The following is a 24,400-nucleotide window of genomic DNA, read 5'->3' on the forward strand; positions in this document are numbered from 1 at the left end:
TTTGGTTACTTTGATATCTCGATGCCTGCAAAAAATGTACACGTAGGTTGATTTTTACTGTTTTTGTTTCTAAATACAAAATGTTAAGAATATTCTTTACAGTTAAAGTATCTATGTTCTGTGCATCAATTTTGTTAGCAGTCGTTGGAGTTCGGGTGTGGGAGGAAGCGGAGGTGGGTCTTCCGGCCGATCATCTGCTGGCGCTCGAGACTCCCGTAGACAGACCAGAGTTATTCGTACCGGAAGGGACCGGGGCTCTGGACTCCTGGGTAGTCAGCCACAGCCTGTGATTCCAGCTTCCGTCATACCAGAAGAACTTATATCACAGGTAATCATGTCATGTTTGCTAAAGTTTTTATATGGGTTTTTACTTTTTGTTTAGCGGAAAGTGAACACCTGTTGTGTTAGAATTTCATTTATCTTGAGTTTTGTATTTGTATCCTTTTATTAACCATTTCTTATATAGCGCACACATATTCCACAACGCTTTACAGAGAATAATTGAACATTCACATCAGTCTCTGCCCCAGTGGAGCTTACAATATATATTCCCTACCACATGTACACACAGACATTCTAGGGTTAATTTGTTGGGAACCAATTAGCCTACCAGTATATTTTTGGATTGTGGGAGGAAATGGGAGTACCCGGAGGAAACCCACGTAAGCACAGGGAGAATATACAAACTCCACTATGTTAGGGTCATGGTAGGAATCAAACCCATGACCTCAGCGCTGTGAGGCAGTAATGCTAACCAGTAAACCATCCGTACTGCCAAGATTCCAATGTTTAACCTGAGAAGACCTACCCAAACAGATAAATCCATACTCACAATGGAAGACTTGCATAAAAGTTACTTTTGCCATACCTACCATCTCCACCCATCCCAGGATTGACAGAATGCTCTGTTCCTCAACTTCCATTTAATCTGATTGCTGTCACCTGTGGTTAAAACTTTTCTTATACAGGGACTAGTTCAACACAGGTGACCACAATCAGATAATTTTGTCCCTCCTGGGATGGGTTATGTTGGGAGGTATGTTTAAACACCTTAATGTTGGGATTCTTGTCTGGCCAATGTTTCCCGCTTATTTATATTGTGCCTTCATAGCTCTATAAATGTGTTTGTGAAACTGGATATCAGGCTAGACTAGCATTTACTAACATATAAGTACCGTACTTTATTTGGTTCAATTAGATAGAATGTGATTAGTGCTAGTAATTTTATGGGGCTAAAGTTACCCTTTTGTGGTAAATGTAAAGGCAATGAATTAGAAGGTATAGGGGTCGATTTAAATTCCATGTGCTGTGAATATCCAACAAAACTAGTTCCTTATTGCTGTTTTGTGCCCTAGTGTGGGGCGCTTAAGTCGGTGAATGCCGGTTCTCATGACTGAACACTCAAGAGTACGGCATTTTCCAACAGCGCACGGATTTGAATAACTTTCTTTCGTCCAGCTCCATGGGGATCGGGGGAAAAAATGAGAAGCTCCTACCCCATTGGATGCACACATTGTTTGACTGGTTAGGTTGACCAAGCCTTTTCCTTTTCCTAATGTGGCCTCTCCCACTGACAGGAAGTTGGAGAATTGTAAAAAAAAAGTGTTTTTTTTTTTCAAAAAACAGCTGGAGGACGGGCTCCACACTGGAGCTAGTCGGTTGGGCCTTTTGCCCATAGTAGAATCCCTCAGATAGGCGGGTAGTTTACCTGGGTGAGGCAGCTATTGATGCAGATTTACTCGCTTCTAAGGTCTCTGCTTCCTCAGTGGCCACTAGCCTGACCCCATGGCTTTGAACATTGAGAGCAGACAGTGGAACCGTTTAGGTTGTGGAAACTCTATCTCCAGAGATTTTTTCTTTCTCGGTTGAACTTTCTATGGCACCTCAGGTGTTTGCAAAGGTCATGTCTGTGATGACTGAACATCTACGTTTTAGTCACATGGCAAAGTCCAGCATTGCTGCATCACAGGAAATTATGCATCTGGGAGCCCACCTAAGTTCACGGGTATGTGGTCATTAAGTCAACCGTGTATATGTAGGTCGACCACTATTGGTCGAAAGTCAGAAGGTCAACAGATCAAAAAGGTTGACATGAGTTTTCAATGTGTTTTTTTTTTTTTATTATTATTTTAATTAACCAACTTTACATACTTTACAATCCTGGCGGCTTGGAGAATATAACAGTCCCGAAGCATGGCGAGCACAGCAGTACACTAATACGATGTCCATATCGGCAAACGCCACAAAAAAAGTGAAACTTTTTCTTCATCAGCACAGTCTTAATCCACCTTCTGAATGTGGGTTCTGGGAAAGCTAATCTCCACCTTTCAACATTGTGGAATTCACACTATTCCATTCCTGCCTGCTACAAATGGTACTTGGTAAGACCATGCCGATGTACCCCGTAGATGTGTCTATCTCTATTGTGGCTCCAGTGGTTGGCCCTTCTAATTAAAGGATTGGATTCTTCTAACGTCTGTGTTAAGGCACCATCTCCAGAAGCCACATTTTTCAGGGCAGGTGGTCGATTTAGGAGGCTGCCCTCTCTATGAAATTTCTCGAATTTTGAGCTGCCTACTTGGTGATGTCAAATTCTACCTTTCCTTCAACACAAGGCAGTGAAAGTTCAGGGACATAAATACAGGCATTTACTAGTTTATGTGAATCGAGAGGACAAGTTGGATTCTCTGTTTTTTACGACTACAGCAAGCATGGCTGGCCTGCTCCCAAACATGTTTTGGTCTGATGATTGCACCTTGCCATTCGCCGGGCCCATTTGTCAGTGAATACCCATACCTGGCCTCAGTGAGGACTCAGTTCCAATTGGTCAATGGAAGCCTCTGTGGATCAGCTTTGTATGGAGGCAACGTGGTCCTCTGACAATATTTTCATACAATTTAACAGCTTTGATACCTTTTGGAGATGATGCCTTTGGGCATCTGGCAGAGGCACTTCCCTTCTTTTTAACGGGACAGCGTTGGGATGTTCCATGGTGCATGATAAACATAGAAAACTGTTCACTGCAGCGTATCGGATCATAAATTCTATAAATGGCGTTTGACCATTGCCCACACCTGTGCTATTTTTGGCCTGCCAGCTGCTCTGGAGCTTAAGGTGGCCATACATCAGAAAGACCGGTCTTACAATCCTGATTGTGTCCAACTTTCCCTTAAACTCCCAGGCAGTCCTTGGTGGTTTTTGGACACACAATGTACTCCGAATTCATTGTACAATCCAGCTGCTGCCTACGACCGTCATCTCGCATCCGATTGTATGCACCTAAACTGCCACTCAAATTACGCCGGTTGTATGAGCCGGCAAATGACCGATTGCATGTAATGCAATCTGCTCCCAATATCAACTGATGCAGCACATCTGATCATAGGACCAATCCCCCAACCAGCGGGACCACACATTGCACAGTTGTGTGCACACAATCTGCATAGAATCCCTCAAGATTGTATGATTGGGTGCAATGTCTTTCAGGTGTATGGGTGCCTTAAGTATCCCAGCAAAACTGTGACCAGGCTGGAATGTGTAGTTTCACATGTTGCCTACCCTTGCTACAGCATAAGTAGAAAACATTAATATCATGCCACAGACTTGGAACAGATAATGGTGGTAAGGGTAGGGTAACTCGCTGAAGCTACCTAGTCAGTCCTCTTTTTACCCAATGTGCAGTATGGCGAGCAAGCGGTCTCCTTAAGGGAACCTAGAAGCAGAGCACTTGTGATGCGAGTTAGGGAATAAGTGTTGTCAAACTATGGGGACGGGTAGTGATGTATATATGATTTCTTCTGGTGAAAAGTGCCCAAATCCTATGCGCCTATCCTCCAAATGCGATCCGATGCGAGTTGAGTAGCTGAGTAGCCTGGCTGTGATACAGCACAACTCAGCTGGTGTCCCTAATGCACTTTAAAGGGACAGGGTGCTGTTTGCCCTTTTAAAAAGTCGCTAAAGTCTAGTGTAAACGCTACAGTTTTTTAATATAAGAAGCAATTTTTTTTTTCATCAAAACACAAATGCAAATTAAATTGGTTTAAAAAAAACGGGATGCAGTTTAAATCCCGGCATTCAAAATCCTGACCCGGAATCCCGAACGCCGAAATCCCGACACTTTCTCCCCCATTGGGTGTCCACGACACCCTTGGAGGGAGAATAAATTAGTGTGCCCGCTGCGTGGCATTCGGGATTCCGGCGTCGGGATTTTGAACGCCGGGATCCTGACCGCCGGCTTTTCATGCCGAATCCTAAAAAAACAACAAATGCTTTTTTTCACGGGCAAATAGCACATAAGCCCCTGCATTAGCAGAATAGTCACTCTGGAAAATGTTTTACTACTGTGTGGTGTTGTCTTGTACATGAAACAAGTTTTATTTTTTTTGCTGCATTACAGTGGTTATAGCGGTTTATTTATGCCAAATAGTGAAAATATTTACAAAAACCATGGGTGCAAGTGAGGTATTCCTTTATATGATCTTTTATATGCTGCGGTTTGTTGCTGTATAAACCTTAAAATTGCAACATAAACCTACAATTGTGCGTTTTGATTTCTACGTGCTTGGACCAATTACAGCCAGCCGGTGCACAATACTACCAAGAATGGTCTATTTGTACGTTTTATCCACCTCTTCAATGAGTTTAGTGTTCCCAGCCAATCCCCTTTCTCTGTGTTTTTTACAGGCCCAAGTTGTCCTTCAAGGCAAGTCTCGGAGTGTTATCATAAGAGAACTCCAGAGAACAAATCTTGATGTGAACCTGGCTGTAAACAACCTCCTGAGTCGGGACGATGAAGACGGGGACGATGGAGATGACACTGCCAGTGAATCCTACTTGCCAGGAGGTTAGTGTTGGCTTCCTTGGCCCACCGATTAGACTTGGTCTTAGTTGCTGAATCCTAATTCTCATAGGCAATTAAAAGCCTTTGGAAGCTGAGACACATGATGATTGTTATTGGATGTGTGGCCTCAGTTGGAGGCTTGTTAGTGACTGTAGTGAAATGTCTCATGGCATTCTGTTTTCATATCTTGCTTAATGACGGCTTGTGATCCTTGTGTTTATAGAGGATCTTATGTCACTGCTGGATGCTGACATTCATTCTGCTCACCCAAGTGTCATAATTGATGCTGATGCTATGTTTTCAGAAGATATTAGCTACTTTGGTTATCCGTCCTTTCGGCGCTCTTCACTTTCCAGGATAGGCTCATCTAGAGGTAATTCTGTGCCTTTGTCTTCTTAGCAATTAGCCATGTTATGTCCTAGTCGTTTCCCCTTGTGATCCGGTTCTCCTAAAGTTTTGTAGGCGCAGCACTAAGGAGCTCGTAATGCAGTCCAAAAACGTCCCTTCATGGCCCAGTCACTCCAAAAGTTACAAGGATCATATCCGTTTAAGAATACGGTTACGCACAGGCTTTATCTGGATGCGCCGACTGGCATGAAAGACCCTTTGGCAATGTTTCATAGTCAGATTGGTAGAGCACATTTCTGATAATCCGAGATTTCAATTCCGAACCTGAAATTGTTATTTATTTTTCTGTTGACTTGGATCGATTCATTGGCAGATGGTCCTTCGTCAGTTCAGCTTTCCCAGATAAGTCCCTTTTTCTCTTTCCTCCACTAGGTGACACTGGAGAGTTACAGTGGGGAATAGAAGGCGACCACAGGGAGTGGTCCTTTTTATATATTTTGGTGTCACTGGCCCATTTAAATGTTAAACGGAAAGCCCCAGCCCACGCCCCCAAAGTCTGTGCTTTTTATTTACACTACGTATTCTAGCTCCTGACCCTCTTAGTGAGTAGTCTTGCATTAAACATCCCATTTAGGGCTTAACCATGCTTCTTGTCTAAGCTACTGTCATTTTTTTTGTTTTGTCCCTCAAGACCGATAAACAATGAAGTACGATTTCCCCTTGCTGGGTATAGAAGCACAATTATTGATTATTAGTTTCATAGTCCGTATCTAAGATACTTCCTATAGTTCAGCTGCAAAAAAACCTAGTTCCGTGACCCTGCATATCAAGAAATGGTAGTAACGGAGATCATTTCTATTGAGCATACGTAAGCTGTACTTGCTGCTAGATAAGAAGGGTCTTTAATAGAGATTGGCTTACTTTTATCCCACTGGTGTGACCCAATTGCATACCAGTTCTCCTTCTTCCCTTAGAAAGAGACTCTGAACTGTTGCGTGAACGCGAGTCGGTATTACGCTTGCGTGAGAGGCGGTGGCTTGATGGGGCCTCATTCGATAATGAAAGGGGCTCCACCAGTAAAGAAGGGGAACCCAGTTTGGACAAGAAGAACACACCCATACTGAGTCCAGTATCACTAGGAGAAGACCTGCAGTGGTGGCCTGAAAAGGTATTTGGTTTTTGATTCAGTCATGTTCTGTTTGTTTTTGACAATTAAACAAAGGCCTGCCTTGTAATTGTAAATATGAAAATGCCGACAGTTAGTTGCATCTTATAGGGCAGTGATTGCTAACCTTGGCACTCCAGCTGTTGTTGACCTACACATCCCAGCATGCCCTGCTACAGTTTTGGTATTGGTCATGCCAAAACTGATGCAGGGCATGCTGGGATGTGTAGTTCAACAACAGCTGGAGTGTCAACGTTAGCCTTCACTGTTATAAGGGCCAGGTGGTGGTGAATAAAGTTGGGCATGTGGGGGGGATTATCCTACACGATAATTAGTGTTCATTCTAGCACCCTGCAACTTTGAAAACAAATACAGTTCCTCTTCCCTGCCTGGGCTTTCGCTCCTTGTTGTGCTGCTTCTAGCACAGTGTGTTCTGTATTTCATAACAGGTATGCAGACCAGAACGTGCTAGAAATATCTAATTAGGTACTTGTGTATTATAGCGGCGCCCCCCGATGTACATCGTACGATGAACGTATCGCATCGCATGCCATCTACCTGATGGCATGCGATGCGACGCGATTTTGACCCCCTATACGATTAAAAATCGTATAAGTATAAGCACCCTAAAGGGTGCTTTTGAGCACCCTAATGGGTGCTTACAATGTTAAATGCACCCCCGTGCCACCCCCCCACTATAAACGTGAACCCGAAGCGTGGCGAGCGGCGGCGGTACGCGTTCTACGAACTTTTCATACCCCCACTATCGACGTCGGCGTGGAGTTGAGAATAGAATAGTGTGGCGAGCCACCGAGCCCGAAGCGTGGCGAGCGCAAGCGGATACCTTCAAAGGTAAACGCGTCCCTTGGCGGGCTTCACAGGTATCAGCGGGGCTCGCTGCGCTCGCCACACTATTCTATTCTCAACTCCACGCCGACGTGGATAGTGGGGGTATGAAAAGGTCGTAGGACGCGTACCGCCGCCCCTTGCGGGCTCGCCACGCTTCGGGTTTCACGTTTATAGTGGGGGGGTGGCGTGGGGTTGCATTTAACATTGTAGGCACCCATTAGGGTGCTTATACAATGTTTAATCGCATCGCATGGCATTGTATGCCATGTACAATGGCATACAATTTCAAAATTGTATGCCATCGTACAGTAACTAACGACATTGCATCGCATACCATCGCATGCGTTATGGTATACGATGCGATGGGCGCCGCCAAAATACACAAGTACCTCTAATTATATTGTTAATAAATTCATTACATTATATTAATCTTTTTTTGTGTTCAGGATGGAACAAAATTCATTTCAATCGGAGCCCTGTACTCGGAGTTAGTTGCTGTAAGCAGTAAGGGAGAGCTGTTTCAGTGGAAGTGGTTGGAGTCAGAACCATATAGGAATCCACAGGTTTGTACTTTTTCTTAGGTCAGTACAGAAACGTTTCTAAATCATAAAATGCCTTATTGAGTAACCTGTTTGGGGTGTCCGTAGGATGGTTCAGTTTGTGGGATAAACTAATAACTGTTTTTGACTGAAGCATTCTGCAGCATTAACTTCATTTTGACCATTTTTGCTTCCTTCCCACTACCGGTTTTGTCCTCCAGAATCCTTTGCTTCATCATCCAAGAACAACATTTTTGTGCCTGGCAAATGAGAAAATTGTTCTACTTTCAGCAAACAGCATACGAGCTACAGTCGCTACAGAAAGCAATAAGGTTTGGCCTATTTGAGATTTATATGGTCACTTATAAATGGTCTGTCTGAAAAGTTTTATTAATAACATTGCATTTTTCCTACATAAAAGACCATTAGGTGCAGATACAAAATTAAAGGGCTAATTAAGTTCTGCTTTCTTGGTGCGGACTGTTTTGCAAGATCAATGCTAAATGTGAATAGATTGCAGTAGAGCTCGTGGGATTTACATGCACTTTGCCAGATGGAAATGGCCACTGATTGTCCTCATCGATACAGGTTTTTGCATTGAGCTGGATTCCTGCAAGAGATTTACAGACACATGATATCTAAAGCTGTGTACACACGGGGGCGATATATATTGCTTAGTGTCTCCTTTTCATCAGTGGCCAGAGATGGTCATTGATAAAAGGGAACCTCTGCCGGGGGAGCAGCAGAGGGATTTGGCGATCATAAGTGGGCTAAAAAACGGGAGCGCGCGCCCGGCGAATTATCACCGGTGCACACTCCAATCGCTGGCAGTATGGTCGCTCAGCGACCATATTGCCAGCGATTATAGCCCGTGTGTACTTGTAGTCCACATGGATTAATTTGCAGGAACTCACACCTGCAACCTCCGTTTGGTTCAATGGACCAAGTGCAGAATGTTTCTAATGTGGAAATAAAATAATCTCCTTTCAGCCTATGGTGGATACTGGGACTATGGAGGTGCTGGTCTGGAGGACCCGGACACCAAGGAGATTACTTCTTTAAGGAAGTGCAGCCCATAGCTCCTCCTCCCTCTTACCCTCCCCTGGCCTCAGGAACCTGATTTTTTTTTTTTTTTTTTTTCCTTGGTTCATGAGGTAACGGCACCTTTTTTTATAGAGTCTTTTTACATTTCTTTGTTTTTATTTTTTGTTTAACAACTTGGGCTGTCAGTGCCACGACATGCTGAGTGGCTACTGAGCGCTCTCTCGCTCAGCGGGCGGTGTATGGACAAGTTGACTGTTCTCACAACCACCTCCCGACACTTAGAGGGAGCCGGGGCCTGGGACAGAGGAGCAAGTAAGCGGGTCTCCGTTCGCGGAGACCCGGTAATGCAGCTCACACCGCCGGTTCTTGAGGCAGCACCAGCGGACCTAGCAGTGGCGTTGAGTCATTTCTTAGCATCCTTTAGACCACCAGGGCGTTTTCAGGCCAATTAGAGCCATTATGGAGGCATCCCAGGAGGTGGGTGGCATGAACTCTTTAGCCCCGCCCCCATCCCCCTTGCCAGCATCCTGACCCAGGTTTCCTACCTTGGGGACAAATATCCCTCCTTTGTGAGCTCGGGGGCCATCTTGTGATCTCCTCACAGCTCTGCGGACTAGAATGCCCTCCTGCCTCCCTAGTGTCAGGTTTCGACTACCCTCACCTCATCTTTTTGTTCTGGTCCTAAGTGCCTACCTTTATTTATAGAAGTATCTGTACTTTTATTATTTTTCATATATCACTGTATTGATATATGGCGCATTATTAGTTTCAGAAAAGTAAAAGTTCTTAACTCAGTAAATTAATTTGGCAGACACTACTTTCGGCCAATGTGTAAAGTGCAGTTTGGGAGCGTACCCACCCTTAAGAGGGGGGGGGCGGCTTTGGAATGTCCCATTGTCCCAGCATCCACCATAGGTTGTAAGGAAAAAGCAAGTGTGTGATTTGTGCGGAGTATACGTGTCTCTTCCTCCTGTTACACTCGGCTAGTTACAATAACTGGTTCCTGAGGACAGGGGAGGCTGAGTGAGGAGGATCACTTCTCTAAAGAAGGTATCTCCTTGGTGCCTGGGTTCTTCAGACCAGCATAGCCATAGTCCCAGCATCCACCATGGCTTCAGAAAAGAAGGATTCTACAGGTAAGACCAAAAATCTTTTTCAGTGCAGCGACAATAAAAAAAATTTCCCCCGATTTTGTCATTTTGTGTTAGGTTGCCACATGGGTGGATGAGACACTAAGTTCTGTAGCCTCAAAATTAGAACACACGGCCCAAGTGTTCCCCGAGCTTCAGGGAGAGAAGATAGTCTCCTTGCATTGCTGTGCTCTTTACACCTGTGCTCAGCTGGAGAATAATCTCTATTGGTGGTAAGTAGAATTACTGTGGTCTATCTTGTTGAAACCCTTACGCTGGCTACCCAGGCTGCGAGTGCTTGGGCCTTTGGTCTGGGATTAGACACACTGCGATATCAGTACAGGCTGGTTAGTAATAGGATGATTAGTTGGCATTTTAATAAATACTGTAATTGGCTTTATGGCCAGAAGTCTAGGTGTTTAGTCCTGTATCTCAGGTGATACCGGCTTTATGTTGGACCCGAAACCAGACAAGTGCTGTTAATTACACGTATAGAACACATGCTGGCTTTTTTTAGTTTTACACTACCAATTTTGTCAAGGGTAAATATCTTTAAAATTAAACATTGACATTTAGGGGGGTATTCAATTGCCGGCGACCATCTCTCCATGGGGGAGATGGTCGCTGGGCCCTACTCAATGCTGTCTTCCCCCGACAGCATTGAGCAGGGTTTCTCTGCAGAACGAGCCCGACTTCACAAGCTGTTGGGCTCGTTCTGCCGAGAACGGCTGGGAAGTGACGAGCTGCCGGCTGCAGCTCGCCTCTTACCGGCCGCAGCCTGCGGCCACGCCCCCTTCTCGTCCCACTGCAGACGTGACATTGAATCCCGCCTGCATGTTCTCGGTCTAGCTGACCGAGAACGGGACAGGGTCACGGCGGTCGAGCAAGCTCAACCGCCGTGACCTACACATTGAATACCCCCCTTAGACTAGTACCCCTCATTGAGTACAGACACTCTCATACTCCTGTATAAAGCTAAACACTACACTGGTGTTATCATTAGACACTTTGCACTTGGATGCAACATTTGCTAAACCTTCGTCGCCATGTATTATAGATTGATACATGATTTGGCAAAATCATAGACAGGAATATTTTTCCTCATAACTAGGGGCATTCTCTTAAATTTATTTATTGCCGACCATGGCTGCCTGTGACCATCTTTTCGGCTTTTATCTTAAAATGTCTATTCTGCCCACATTTATACATATTCATATATGTTTGACCGATCACCTGTGCTATTAATTTTTCTTTTATTTTAAGCCTTTTTTTATTGGGCATTGTATGGTTTTGCACCAATTTTATTTTCATATATAAATTAGACTCACAATTATTTTATTGGACGTTGAGCAAATTCTGTATCATTATTCTTCTGTCTTGAATAAAAAAATAATAATTTTGTTAATTGAAAATTTAAGAAAACAAATGTCTAAAAAAATTGAATTTTTGTAATTGTGATTTTTTTAAACAGATTTTTCACGTAGTTTATACGTAATTTTTAAAAAGTTCCTTTTTTTATTTTTAATATTGCTTTTTCACTTTTTGAATACATTTTTTTTTTTAATATTTTTATTTTCTGCATAGATACGTAATTTAGATTGCGTCTGACGTAGTAAATGAGTGTTTTAAGAGCGTGTGAGCTCTGTGCAGTATAATGATTGATTGTCCTTCCCATAGGGGAGTTGTACCCTTCAGCCAGAGGAAGAAAATGCTTGAAAAGGTGCGGGCGAAAAACAAGAAACCCAAATCCAGTGCTGGAATTTCCTCCATGCCAAATATCACTGTTGGTACCCAGGTGAGAACTGTTCCACTTGTATGAAAGAAAAATCTAACCTTTTTCAATGTGTAAGTTTTTGTTACAGAGGAACTAGCTCTGTTAGGGGATTAAACGGTTTCTAAAAGTTGAATGGGTCGGCATTGCTTCCCATGGACCATCGGTTACTTGAAAGCACGGCTTATGTGAAGACTCCGCTGCGGCTCACAGTGCAGGAAGGGTTAATCGGTCCAGTCCTATATTGTAGAGCATAGTATTACTTCTGACTTCTATGGTATACAGGTGTAGGCTCCTTAGACGTAGGAAGCATTGTAGTACCACAACGCACTCTCCTCTATCTTTTATGTGAAAGGCCTTTCCCTGGGTGAAGTCTACAAGTGCCTTAGACGCAGGATGTCTTTCCTGATTCTCATGTTTTTGTGACCGATTTTGTTCCCTGACTTTGTCAGATTTTATTCCCTCAGTTATCCATACTGGTGGTAACCTCCGCATCTATTTGACCGTTAACAGCGTCATGCTATAACGCAGACATAGGCAGCAGAGTCCCAGTGTTTGCAGAGTACAGTTTATTCAAAGCACCAAACTATTACATTGTAACCAGTCGCCATGTATTGGAAGTCACTTGCACCTACTGCAAATACTTGCAGTTAATGGCATAAAATACATTTCGAAATGAAGAAACGCATCCAAAATCTAACACACGCCAGTGGTTATGATGTTAAATCATCGGTTTCTGATTTCAGATAGGTTTACATGCGTTTCACTGTCATTGTAAACTCAGTTGAAATGCATGTGACACCAGTGGGGTTGAGGCCTTTTCTGATGGAGGTACAAGAATTTATTGGTGTGCAGTAAAGGCCTAGGTGTCTCTTGTTTTACCTACTTTGCCTATATATTGTCTCTCTGATGGAGAGATGAGCAGAACACATCTGGACTGCTTGCACTCACCTCACCGTGCTCATACCTTTTACCCTTTTTAAATTAAGGTAAACTGACTGAGAATTCTTAGTGGTGCAGAATGTTCATATCCTGGCGGTGTATTGTCTTCACTGCTGCACTTAAGATCACCTAGGAAATATTGTAATTACACTAAGTTCGGAATAGGAATGTCTTACAAGTTGCTCATAATGTAATGTGACCATTAACAGTCTTGAACCATCACATGAGATCTGTTCTGGGCTGCAACTCCTATACCTTGTCTGTGTAGTCCGTAATCACGTGAGCCACTGTAGTGCTGGATGCGGCGGTGAGTTCAGCTGAGTGCGTGTTTGGTAAGCTATGGGGATGACTGCGTGGAGCTGTTCAGTTGCTGTGCGCTGGAGAACCCACAACTTGCGGATTTCTGTTTGCACCTTCCCGAGATTCGAGTCAGTCTGCTCTAGCTCCTCAGGGCTTGTTCTCTCCACACTTAAGTGGGTCTACACAGCGTGGTCAATCGAATATCTTTGGCAGTCATCTCCGGAGCTCAACAAATGCTGAATTATATTCCACATAGTTATCATAATGCCAAGCCGTTGTATCATACGGCTGTGTAATGTATATGATCAGTAAGAAGGATTTGTATTCTCCTATAACCTGTCACCCCACAGCGATGTAAAGTACTAATGGAAGGGAACCTGCATTTACATGGATCTTCTCTTCCCGGTTCTTGCTATGGAAGTTCTAAAACTACCTTTTGTAGAGAAAGAAATGACCAACCTGCTTTATAACATGTCACCTATTGTATCACTTTCAGGAGAAAATGAAGGCTTATATAAATATACCCTTGTTTACACATTACATATTGCCCCTTCACTCTGAGGAGAAAATGGCAGGAAAACAGGTAACCCTCTGATACGGTGTGTTTTACTTCTACACAATGTAGAGTTATTATTACTGTATGATACAACTTCTGACAGTCCTAAATCCTACGGAGGCGCAGTGTTTAATGACGCCATATAACCAGTCTACATCTGATCGATCATGCTTGTTGCAGACGGTCTGATGTTACACCTTGCCCCTATACCACTGTGAAGCCCAGAGTTCACTCCGTTGATCTCTCCCCCCCCCCCACATCCCAGCAGCAGAAGTTTGTTTCTGGGTGGTATCTTTTCTCCTAAGAACGCTGTAGAACATGGCAATCGCCAGATAGTGAGCCCCCACTCCATGTACCTTACAACTGGCGTTAATGAACACCATTATATGATGGGAAGTAATCCCTGGTTTATAAATGAAACAAGGAGGACCATTTTCTTCTACAGCATTCTTGGGTAGATGTATGAAGCAGTGATAAGAGAGAAGTGATAAACTGCCTGGTACTTTATTATCACCGGCCAATCAGCTTCTGACTGTTCAGTTACAGGCTGGGTTTAAAAAGGGGCAGTTAGTAGCTGATGATAAAGTACCAGGAACTTTATCACTTCTCTTCCCTTTATCACTGCTTCATACATCTACCCTCTGTGTTTCGGAATCTGATCTGCTGTCTTCAGGCACTGTGCAATCTTTCTAACCTACCATCCTTCACTAACGAAGACATAAGAAAATAGTGCGTGCTGTCTGCTTTATATATTCCGTCTAAGTAGCTGCCAATTTGTTTGCAATTTCAATCTTTGCCCACACACACAGCTTTGTTGTCTGGCCATTACTCAACCTGTGTGTCTGTCTTCAACTCATCTATTCCAGGTGTATAAAGTGAAAACAGGCGCACCTTGTAATGTCATTGTGTTACTGCAGAAATGTCTAATCTGTTGTGTGTATGGCATATTGATATGGATATTGCTTCTCATGCTGTATCATAGACACCAACTTTTTATAAAAAAGTCAACTCAGTTCGGCCAAATTTAATATCCGCGTAAGATCCAGGTGTTGTAGCAACATTTGCCGCATCTAACGTAAGAATAAGGAGATGGATGGAGTGCAACTAGTTTTTCTGCAGTTGTCACCCATTGCCAGGATTATCACATTGGATGCTTCTTGTACAGAGCACTTCCCCATGTAACATACTGCAGTAGTACACAGCCAACATGAATTCTGCTGGTCTGTTCTGACCACTCATCAAAGAGACCGTTCAGTGTCTTGAGGACCTTACTAGGGCTAATCTTTTCTATTCGTTCTATACAGTTATAACATATAAGATGCCTGATCCATTTTTTTTTTATTGTCCAGACAACACTTATGCATTGGTTAACAGGCTTCATTCTCTACCCACCGTTGCGGTTTGAATTCTTTTGCTAGTAACAGTAGTAGAAGGCTTCTGCTGAACATCTTACCTGTTGAACTTCCTCTGATATTTTTGTTCTGGCAGAACTTTCCTCCTTTGCAGACAGTACGTCTTTTTCCTTCCCGTCCAATAGCTTTTGGAGCTTCTCAGGTCCCCCAAATGACTGAAGGAGAACAAGGGATTTCTTTACTGTTTTTTTTCTTTTGTATCTATTAGTGGACATCAAACTTGCTACTCAGTGCCACTTTGGGGACATATGTTCTGGTATTTTGGTTCCGGAAGGATTGCTGTTTTTTTTTACTATTTGTAACTTAGAACTCGCACTACATAGCAGCAGGCAGAGACAAGCAAAGTGTCCTTTATCCTGTTTGAGAGTAGGGTTGACTGGTTAAGACAGTATATTTGCTCTACTGAATAGGACTGTGCTGATATGTCATTCTGCACAGTGAGCTGCAGCAAGTGGGTCTGGTTCCTGGTGCCAGGTAATGGTGGTTGGAGGTCCTAGAGATGTATTTAATACCAATCCTTTTGTACAGCGCGCGCACACGTTCCACAGTGCATTACAGATATATATATATCTATCTATCAAGCCCAAGACCTCAGTACAGTGAGGCAGTAATGTTCTACTTTACATGGGGGCGGGGGGGCTGACATTAAAAACAAAAGATTTGAAGTAATGTTACTGCCATTAAATGTGTTTGTGAATGCACTGTGGAAATGAATGTTTTTTTTTTTTTTTTTTTTTTAATATAAATAAACATATTTTTTATCAAAAGAAAATGTCACCAATGTTATATTTTTGTTTTTACTAGGTCTGCTTAAGAAATAACCCACTATACCATGCCGGTGCTGTGGCCTTCTCAATTAGCGGCGGAATTCCCAAAGTCGGGGTCTTGATGGAATCTGTGTGGAATATGAATGACAGCTGCAGATTCCAGCTGAGATCCCCAGAGAGCCTAAAAAACTTAGAGAAATCAAGCAAGACCACAGAGGCCAAGTGAGTGGAAGGTTTCTGTTATCGGCTGCCTGTCGTACAGTAGTTTTTTGGTTTTTATATAGATCACTCATTTTTTTTTTTTTTTTTTTTTAATAAAGGCCTGAAAGCAAACCGGAAGCTGTAAAAACTGAAATGGGACCTCCTCCATCTCCAGCGTCCACCTGTAGCGATGCCTCTTCCATTGCCAGTAGTGCTTCAATGCCATACAGTAAGTCTGAGCTGTTTTTTCATTCAGTAATATATAATCCGTACTGCGTAGAGCACTTTTATAACATGGCAGCATTTGCAAATCCAGTTTGTATACTTGCTAGTGTGGAACCAGAACCTCGTGCCACCTGGAAAACAGCCTGGGGGGTGACCTGTCTGCAAGAGCCTGCCATCTATTGGTGGCAGTCTCACTAATAAACTGGCCTGGTGGTCTAATAGCTGGTGATTTTTGTGAGAGTCGATGCGTTAGATTTAAAGAGTCAAATAGTTAAAGGCCAAACCACCTGTTTTTTTCCTTTATTAAATACTTTGAATCTGATCACCATCTCTCTGGAATTGTGCCAGCTCCTGCAAATGGCAGGATAATACATGTGGGCCAAATTGTCTATACCAGTGGTTCCCAAACTTCTTTGAATCACGGCACCCGAGTATCAAATTTTTTTCACGGCACCCCTAGACCAAAAGTTTCACATAGAGAAAGTCAGTAAAAAATCTTAAGTTAAGTAAATTGTTTGTCTTACCCTAAGGGTCGGTTATGTGGTAATGGACAGGATTCATTTCTGTTTGTTCACACCTTGACAATTGCATTGCTCATGGACCACTAATCCAGGGCACCCCTGCAAGTCCTCCAAGGCATCCCAGGGTGCCGCTGCACACCGTTTGGGAACCACTGGTCTATACATAACCATACTCTGTGGCAGTACAAGTGCACAAATAGAACTTTTTGTTGAATCTACTACAGTACATGTGAATTTGTCGGCTAATGTGTCTACTGAGTTCATGTATTGAAAGCAAAACTGCTGTGCTCCCAATTACAATGCTGCTTTATTTACAGAGCGCAGGAGATCCACCCCTGCTCCCAAGGAAGAAGAGAAGGTCAACGAAGAGCAGTGGTCACTCAGAGAGGTTGTGTTCGTTGAAGACGTGAAGAATGTTCCTGTGGGCAAGGTTAATAGCTTCTGATCTATTGTTGTGTAATGTGGCTGCTTTAAAAATTGGTTGAGGCCTCGTGCGATAACGACTGTGGCTTCTGCTGTTTTTGTGTTAGGTTCTCAAAGTTGACGGCGCCTATGTTGCTGTGAAGTTTCCCGGTACGTCGAATAATACAAACAGCCAAAGCACTCCTGGATGTGACCCAGACCCATCATCTCTCCTCCAAGACTGCAGACTGCTGCGGATTGATGAGCTGCAGGTACACTTTATCTCTTTATTCCCAATATTAGTACTCCTGTGTGCTGTAACTGGCTGCCCCGCTCTGTGCACTATCTGTAATGATTGGGCTGATGTTTCTATAGTATAGTTTTATCTACTTTGTGGTGAAACACATTCAATTTAAGGGACATACACTTTCCATAACATGGAATTTTATAGTTGTAGTGATTGTTGGCTACAGTTCTCTTTTGCAATAAATGCCTGAGTCTCATGAATAATAAAGAAAAGGAGTAACTCCTTTTCCCCAAATTGGGAAACTTCTATTGTTACATAGTAATTACACTGTCATTAACCCCTTCAGTGGCAATCCCGAGAATTTTCCAGGCTGTGGCTCAGTGTCCAGTCTGGCAAGCCCGGAAAATTCTCTGCTTAGAGCCGGGCAGCGCTGCTGAGTTCAATCACTGAACTCAGGCAGCTTCGCCGCTGCCCGGCTCCCTCCCCTCTGCCGCACCTCCTCAGCCCTCTGGGTTTTCTATCGAAGGCGCCGGCTTATGACAAGCTGGCTGCAGGGGACGGGGTGCGAGCACGCAGGTCCGGGTAGCCGCTGATTGCCAGTTCAGCGGCGCTGCCCGGACCCAGGTAGGCAGTGGTGGTTGGTTTTTTTTTTTTTTTTTAAGGGAGCGCTCCCCATAAAAAAACTCACCCAGTGGGGAGCGCTCCCAAAAAAAAAAACACCACTGAAGGGGTTAAAGGGTAGAGCAGATGGTAAACTTAAAATGTAATTGGAGAAAGCCTTTAAGTATGTAAAATTGTTAAAACATTTTAGATGTATTTTTTGACTTGACACTAAGCTTGTGAACGGGACAGTGAAGAATGATCCGGTCTGAAATGTTGTTATTAAACATAACAAATACCAATAACTTTGCCTGGGAACCTCTTCTAGGTGGTGAAAACAGGTGGAACACCTAAAGTCCCAGACTGTTTCCAAAGGACTCCTAAAAAGTTGTGCATACCTGAAAAAACGGAAATCCTCGCCGTGAATGTAGATTCCAAAGGTAACGTCCATATAGACTCATACCAAATGTTTTATTCCTTTCATCAGAAGCATTTTCTTTCTTAGAAATCTTTTGGGAGCTTGCGGATGGTTGCGGGAGTTCATCCCACTCAAACAATAGTAATAGGCCTAGCTCTATTTTGTTTCATCCAATCCATTATTTGTATAGTAGGCAAAACCTACCTTTCAATTACTTTAGGATAATAGATCGCAGTAACTGTGGAATATGAAGACTCCTCCATTCACCCACACAGTGCAGACACCCACTTGGGCTGAACCAATATAGGAGCCTGTAGAATCCACGGCTGATCTGGACCAGGTTAATGACATGAGCCCTGATTGGTTGCAGGTGGCCACATAAGATTAGAAGCAAGGCACTTTTTTTGCTGAATGTAGAATTTGTCTGAACAGAGACGGCAATAACACCTGTATAGGTCTAGTATAAAGAGCATTGGGGCAGATTTATTAAGCTCAGTGAAGTGATAGTGTCTGGTTTTTATCATCGGCCAATCAGCTCCTAACTGTGAAGGTACAGGCTTGGTTTGAAAAATGACAGGTAGGAGCTGATTGGCCGATGATAAAAACCAGACACTTTATCACTTCACCGAGCTTCATAAATCTACCTCATTATAATAATGGTATCCTGCATATTCACATGAGGCAACTTAACCAAAACCAGATTTCTCCTGGTGCCCTGTAGTAGGTCACTGTCCCACACAGCAGCCGTGGGGGCAGTTAATGCATGGGAAAAGCCGTACATACCTCTTCTACGTAGAATGTATAGGTTAGTGCGCAATAACCCTGTGTTTTACTTGCACAGGGGAAAGGCTTTTATTGAATGACGACGTTTGAAAGCTTTAGTTATTGTTCCCTCGACTAATTGGGTTCCTGGCTTTTGCAGGCATTTTTTGCTTCCCTGTGTACCGTTTCCTTGTTTTGTTATGTGACATAGCAGGTCAGGGAAAGCAGCAGAAAAGGCTTCCAAAGCAAAGGTCTTCTATTTCCTTTTTTATGCATGTTTCAGATGTTAAACAAAATTTAATACAAAGTCTCAGAGCCATGAGGTTCAACGGATAAGCCTGTGACCTGACATGAGCTCAAAGAGATAAGGTGGTGCATATAATGGTACCATTGTCTCACATTAACCAGCAAATAGTACTTACAGCCCTTGGCCACTACTGGAAGGATTTAAAAAAAAAATAATTTATTACATATAGTACAAACACTTTGGACATATGTTTTTTATACAAGTCTTAAAATGGAAAGATTACCTGTGAGGCTTTCAGAGGAGCTGGTGAGCCTGTTCTAGCTGTTGTGACTGCCTATTTATCTTGGCCTGTCATGGAGGCAAGGCTGCATGGTGCCTCTGCTGAGCAAGTTGTCTATGCCTTCTTTTTACTAAATTCTGTTGGCTGAACACTTTTCCCCAGGAATGCTTGCTTTGGCCATATGGTGCGTTGCACTGCCACGGAATACTCCTTTACCTGGGGACAATTTTGTCCCCCACTGGATGAAGCAGAAATCGGGGTTTCTTTTATATTAAACCCCTTTCTCCGATACGATCTGAGGACAATGGGTGACCTCCCTAGTTTCCTTTTTAGACTTTTTTTCTCTATCAGCTGTTCATTTTATGATGGCGTTCTGTGCTTGCCACTCCCCTTCTGTACTCCTCTTCTGTACTCCCCTTCTGTACTCCCCTTCTGTACTCCCCTTCTGTACTCCCCTTCTGTACTCCCCTTCTGTACTCCCCTTCTGTACTCCCCTTCTGTCTTAAGCTATGATAGGATATAACAGGTAAGGTTCAGTGACGTGCGGACAATGGCTGGGGAGGCACACATAGAGATGAGTGCTGGGAGCCTGTCTCATCCCCTACTAAGTGTAAATTTCCCCTCACTACAAAAAGTTTCTGTGTCCATTGATTCTCCTACCTGCATCACTGTATTCTCTTCCATCCATTACTGCTGACTGAGCAGTGGTCTGAGAGCAGTGCATTTTGTAGTGACATGACTCATCCAAGGCATCAATCGGTGCTCAAGGCTACCCCTCCATATTCAGAGGCAGGACTCTTTTTGGCTCCCTTTGTCATTCGCTCTGCAAGCAGTGTATCGGAGGGGTGTTTGTGCTTTTTCTGCTTCACCTTCTAGACCAGTGGTTCCCAACCTGGGGTACTCTGCAGACCAGTTGGGGGTACTTGAAAATAATATTGGTAATGGCGGAAGATGAAAAGGTCTTTTGATGGCTGAAGACCCATTGCCGTGGAGACAAACCATGTTGTGTCATATGCCTGGGAGCTTCCCATGCTGCCCTTAGACATCAGCAGTCATCTGCCCAGCACTTACAAAGGTGGAGGAAGCAGCGGCATTAATCCTACCGGTGTTAGCGGGAATCCTGGAGATAATACACAACCAGTGTCTAGACACAGAAGGGCATGAATCCTTGCTGTATACTACTCCTCCGCTCCTTAATATATGGACATGCATAAGGATCCGCATACCGCTAAGTACTGTCCATATTTCAAAATGAGAGGAGGTACTTATCAATGAAAAGCCTAATCAAGGGGTACGGGAGAGAAAAAAGGTTGGGAACCACTGTTCTAGACAGCCTACCTTGACTGCATGTCCTAGATAAGAGGCAGCAGCCAACGTATAGAGGAAGAATTATTTAAAAACAGATTAGTTCTTAATGCATCAGGCTCCTTACCAACCCTACTTATGCCCCAGGTTTTGTTCCCCATGAAATCGGACAGGGATTTTACAAAAGTTCTGCTTCTGAAGATGCCACATAGTAATTTCTGCGAAATATTGTCTATGAATGTTGTACTTAATATTGTAATTATTTTATTTGTGTGGACAGGTGTTCATGCGGTTTTAAAGACTGGAACATGGGTGCGATATTGCATTTTTGACCTTGCTACAGGGAAAGCTGAACAGGAGAACAATTTCCCCACTAGCAGCATTGCCTTTCTTGGTCAAAATGAGAGAAATGTGGCAATATTCACTGCAGGACAGGTTTGTATTTTTCGTTTTAATCCCTGTAGTGTTGTAGGGTTTTTTGGTCGGTGGGGTTGTACTTTTAATTTTGTTGCGTTGTCCTATAGTTTCAAAACTGTAAAGGAGTGCACACACACGGATCGATTTTGTGCTATTTTCTAAGCAATCTGACTAGATTGCTTAGAAGGTAAGCACAGATCTCTTCGTGTGTATACCCCGGGAGATTAAATATCTCCTGCTAATTAAGTCAGTGCATGCAGTCAAAATCTAGTCAGATTGCTTAGCAAGTGACTGCAAATCTCTGTGTGTACAGAATGAGAGATACTGATCGCAATTTCTCATTCTGAACCACTACCCGGACTTTTTTTGCTTAAGCAAAATTGCTTAGCACAAATCTCTGCATGTGTATGTGCTCCCCATGGGAGATCTGGACACCAGGAAATCGCCTACCCTACCCTAAATAGCTTAGCAAAATTGCTTAGCACACATCGCTACATGTGTATGCCCCTTAAGTCGACTGACGTTACTGTATGTAGAGTAGAAGGTGGATAGTAAACCACTCCACAGCGGCACACACTACTTCAGAGTAGTTCAGTGTTTTTCAACCACTGTGCTGTGGCACATTAGTGTGTCGTGAGCAGTTCCCAAGTGTGCCGCCGGAACCAGGGATGCCTTTTTAACTACGCTTTAGGGGTCTCCACATTGGAAAACGTTAGCATTGACATAAGTTCTCTCCTGTGCTCTGCAAGCAGATTAGTCTGGAACAGACTCTGTACTGTATTTTACTGTGTTCTTATAGGGGCCAATGTGTTTTTTTCAATGGGCGACGATGTGAATGATAGTGGGGTTTATTTATGTGCGGGCTAATGTGAATTTTTTTTATTCATGTGGGGACCGATGTGGTGTTTTTTTTTTTTTTTTTTTTTTCTGTGTGGCCCCACTATGCGTGTGTCATTTAAACTGAGGACATTCTACCAAAATAAGTTTTACACTTCACAGTATTCTACACATCCACGTGCCATTAATAATAGTTTGATTGTATTTAGCATCATCCAACAGGCCTCCCTTTATTTGAAGATACCCAAGCTGTGCCAACATTTTATAGTTATGGGTTCCACATATGTGAGTTCTGGTGTAAATAACAGAGGTGCTAGGTGTGCTGACACTCATCAAAGTATTTGTGCTTCGTATTGTTTTAAAGTAACACAATTTTCAAAGATAGAAGTAGGGTGACATTAGAGCGCCTAGGAAAAGGGTAATGTTCTGTCTAATGTGTAAGAACTAGCCAGAAACGTGTGAACAAGGAGCTGAGCTCATTTCTAACAGGAGGGGAAATCCAGCCTAATTCTCATATTATGATGACTCTTTGTTGCAGGAGTCTCCGATTATTCTCAGAGATGGAAATGGCACGATTTATCCCATGGCTAAGGATTGTATGGGAGGTATTAGAGACCCTGATTGGCTGGATCTTCCTCCAATCAGCAGCCTGGGCATGGGTGTGCACTCATTGGCTAATCTTCCTGCAAACTCTACCATCAAGAAGAAGGCTGCCATCATTATCATGGCTGTTGAGGTATGTGTAGTCGCAAGACGCTACAAGTATTAACCAAGTTTTAGCGAATTGTTAAATGTTATCAGGTGTTTAAACACAATATTGAGGGAGATGTACAGTAATGTAAGCACCTGCTAACTTTTGGTTCTGGTAAGTGATTTTGTCCTCCAGGCTTATCGGGACTGAACATAAAAGGAAAATTTGGGTTCTGTTTCCATATATCAAGTTAAAACCATAACTTATGTTTGTCGCAAACCATGTAGGGGGGGGGGGGGAAGTTGTTTCATACTATTGAATCAATGAAGCCTTAGAGTAGCCTATCCTATTTTCAGGGGAATTTAAGTGTTCTACCTCCGAGGCCGCTAGATGGTTCACAACGGAATAAGTGTTGCTCTTTTTGAGCACACAGAGGCGCCAGCGCGGACGTTACTGTTATGTTCCATCATTTTGATTGGGTGGTAACTAATAAATATTTCCCTAATTGTATAAGTAACTCTTTGGTCCTATAGATCCCTATATTGTGTAATTCTGTGTATCTTCTGCGTTCAGAAACAAACCCTAATGCAGCACATCTTACGCTGTGATTATGAGGCTTGCAGACAGTACCTGATGAACCTGGAACAGGGTGTAGTTCTAGATCAGAACACCCAGATGCTGCAAACCTTTCTCAGCCACCGGTGCGACGGCAATCGGAACATCCTGCATGCCTGCGTGTCTGTCTGCTTCCCCACCAGCAACAAGGAAACTAAAGAGGAGGAAGGTAAGCGTAAAGCACATACACACAATGTAAATGCTAGTGTGGCTCATGCATGGCAATGGGTCATGGCAGGAATCGTTGTCTTCTGGTTAATGAGCGCCCATAGAAGCAACGGTGGTAAAAGAATACAAATGATTATTCTCTTTGTTTCAGAAGCAGAGCGCTCTGAAAGGAATACGTTTGCTGAGAGACTCTCTGCTGTCGAAGCCATTGCCAATGCGATCTCTGTGGTGTCTAGTAATGGTCCGGGGAATCGAGCTGGGTCCTCCAGCAGCCGAAGGTAAATGTGCGCTCAATGCTGCCATTCTCAAATGAGTAGTTAAAGCCCTCAACCCAGAGGGACGGTTCCTCTAGAGGGACGGTTCCTCTAGAGGGACGGTTCCTCTAGAGGGACGGTTCCTCTAGAGGGACGGTTCCTCTAGAGGGACGGTTCCTCTAGAGGGACGGTTCCTCTAGAGGGACGGTTCCTCTAGAGGGACGGTTCCTCTAGAGGGACGGTTCCTCTAGAGCAGTGGTGTCAAACTCATGACCCTCCAGCTGTTGTAGACCTACATGTCCCAGCATGCCCTGCCACAGTTTTATAAATCCATTATAGAAAATCTGTGGCAGGGCATGCTGGGATGTGTAGTTCCACAACAGCTGGAGGGCCATGAGTTTGACACCACTGCTCTAGAGGGACGGTTCCTCTAGTTTGGCGTTCACTATGAAGACAAGGTGTTTGTCTACAGCATAATATCAAGCGTAGTATGCCGACACCATACTAATGTTAGTTAAAGCTTTGTAATGTGTCGGCATGTTTGTCA

At 43.5% G+C, this 24,400-nt stretch overlaps 1 protein-coding gene across 8 annotated transcripts in view; it reads left to right on the forward strand.

The window, feature by feature from the left end:
• Positions 1-24,400, forward strand: part of UBR5 (ubiquitin protein ligase E3 component n-recognin 5) — a 78,603-nt gene that overhangs the window by 20,867 nt on the left and 33,336 nt on the right. For 3 of the 8 annotated variants that reach the window (XM_083186958.1, XM_083186953.1, XM_083186956.1), the window contains exons 6-23: positions 139-328; positions 4,684-4,843; positions 5,064-5,213; positions 6,145-6,356; positions 7,649-7,765; positions 7,963-8,073; positions 9,994-10,148; positions 11,593-11,710; positions 13,425-13,511; positions 15,701-15,885; positions 15,984-16,093; positions 16,928-17,040; positions 17,141-17,284; positions 18,188-18,299; positions 21,152-21,306; positions 22,664-22,861; positions 23,390-23,600; positions 23,751-23,877. In XM_083186958.1, the coding sequence (XP_083043084.1) occupies positions 139-328; positions 4,684-4,843; positions 5,064-5,213; positions 6,145-6,356; positions 7,649-7,765; positions 7,963-8,073; positions 9,994-10,148; positions 11,593-11,710; positions 13,425-13,511; positions 15,701-15,885; positions 15,984-16,093; positions 16,928-17,040; positions 17,141-17,284; positions 18,188-18,299; positions 21,152-21,306; positions 22,664-22,861; positions 23,390-23,600; positions 23,751-23,877 (2,655 nt within the window). The remainder of the gene's footprint in view (positions 1-138; positions 329-4,683; positions 4,844-5,063; positions 5,214-6,144; positions 6,357-7,648; positions 7,766-7,962; positions 8,074-9,993; positions 10,149-11,592; positions 11,711-13,424; positions 13,512-15,700; positions 15,886-15,983; positions 16,094-16,927; positions 17,041-17,140; positions 17,285-18,187; positions 18,300-21,151; positions 21,307-22,663; positions 22,862-23,389; positions 23,601-23,750; positions 23,878-24,400) is intronic. The other 5 variants (XM_083186954.1, XM_083186957.1, XM_083186955.1 and 2 more) reach the window with 5 other exon arrangements.

This window comes from Crinia signifera, chromosome 5 (assembly GCF_055691185.1).
Source record: "Crinia signifera chromosome 5, ASM5569118v1, whole genome shotgun sequence".
Taxonomy (NCBI): Eukaryota; Metazoa; Chordata; class Amphibia; order Anura; family Myobatrachidae; genus Crinia; species Crinia signifera.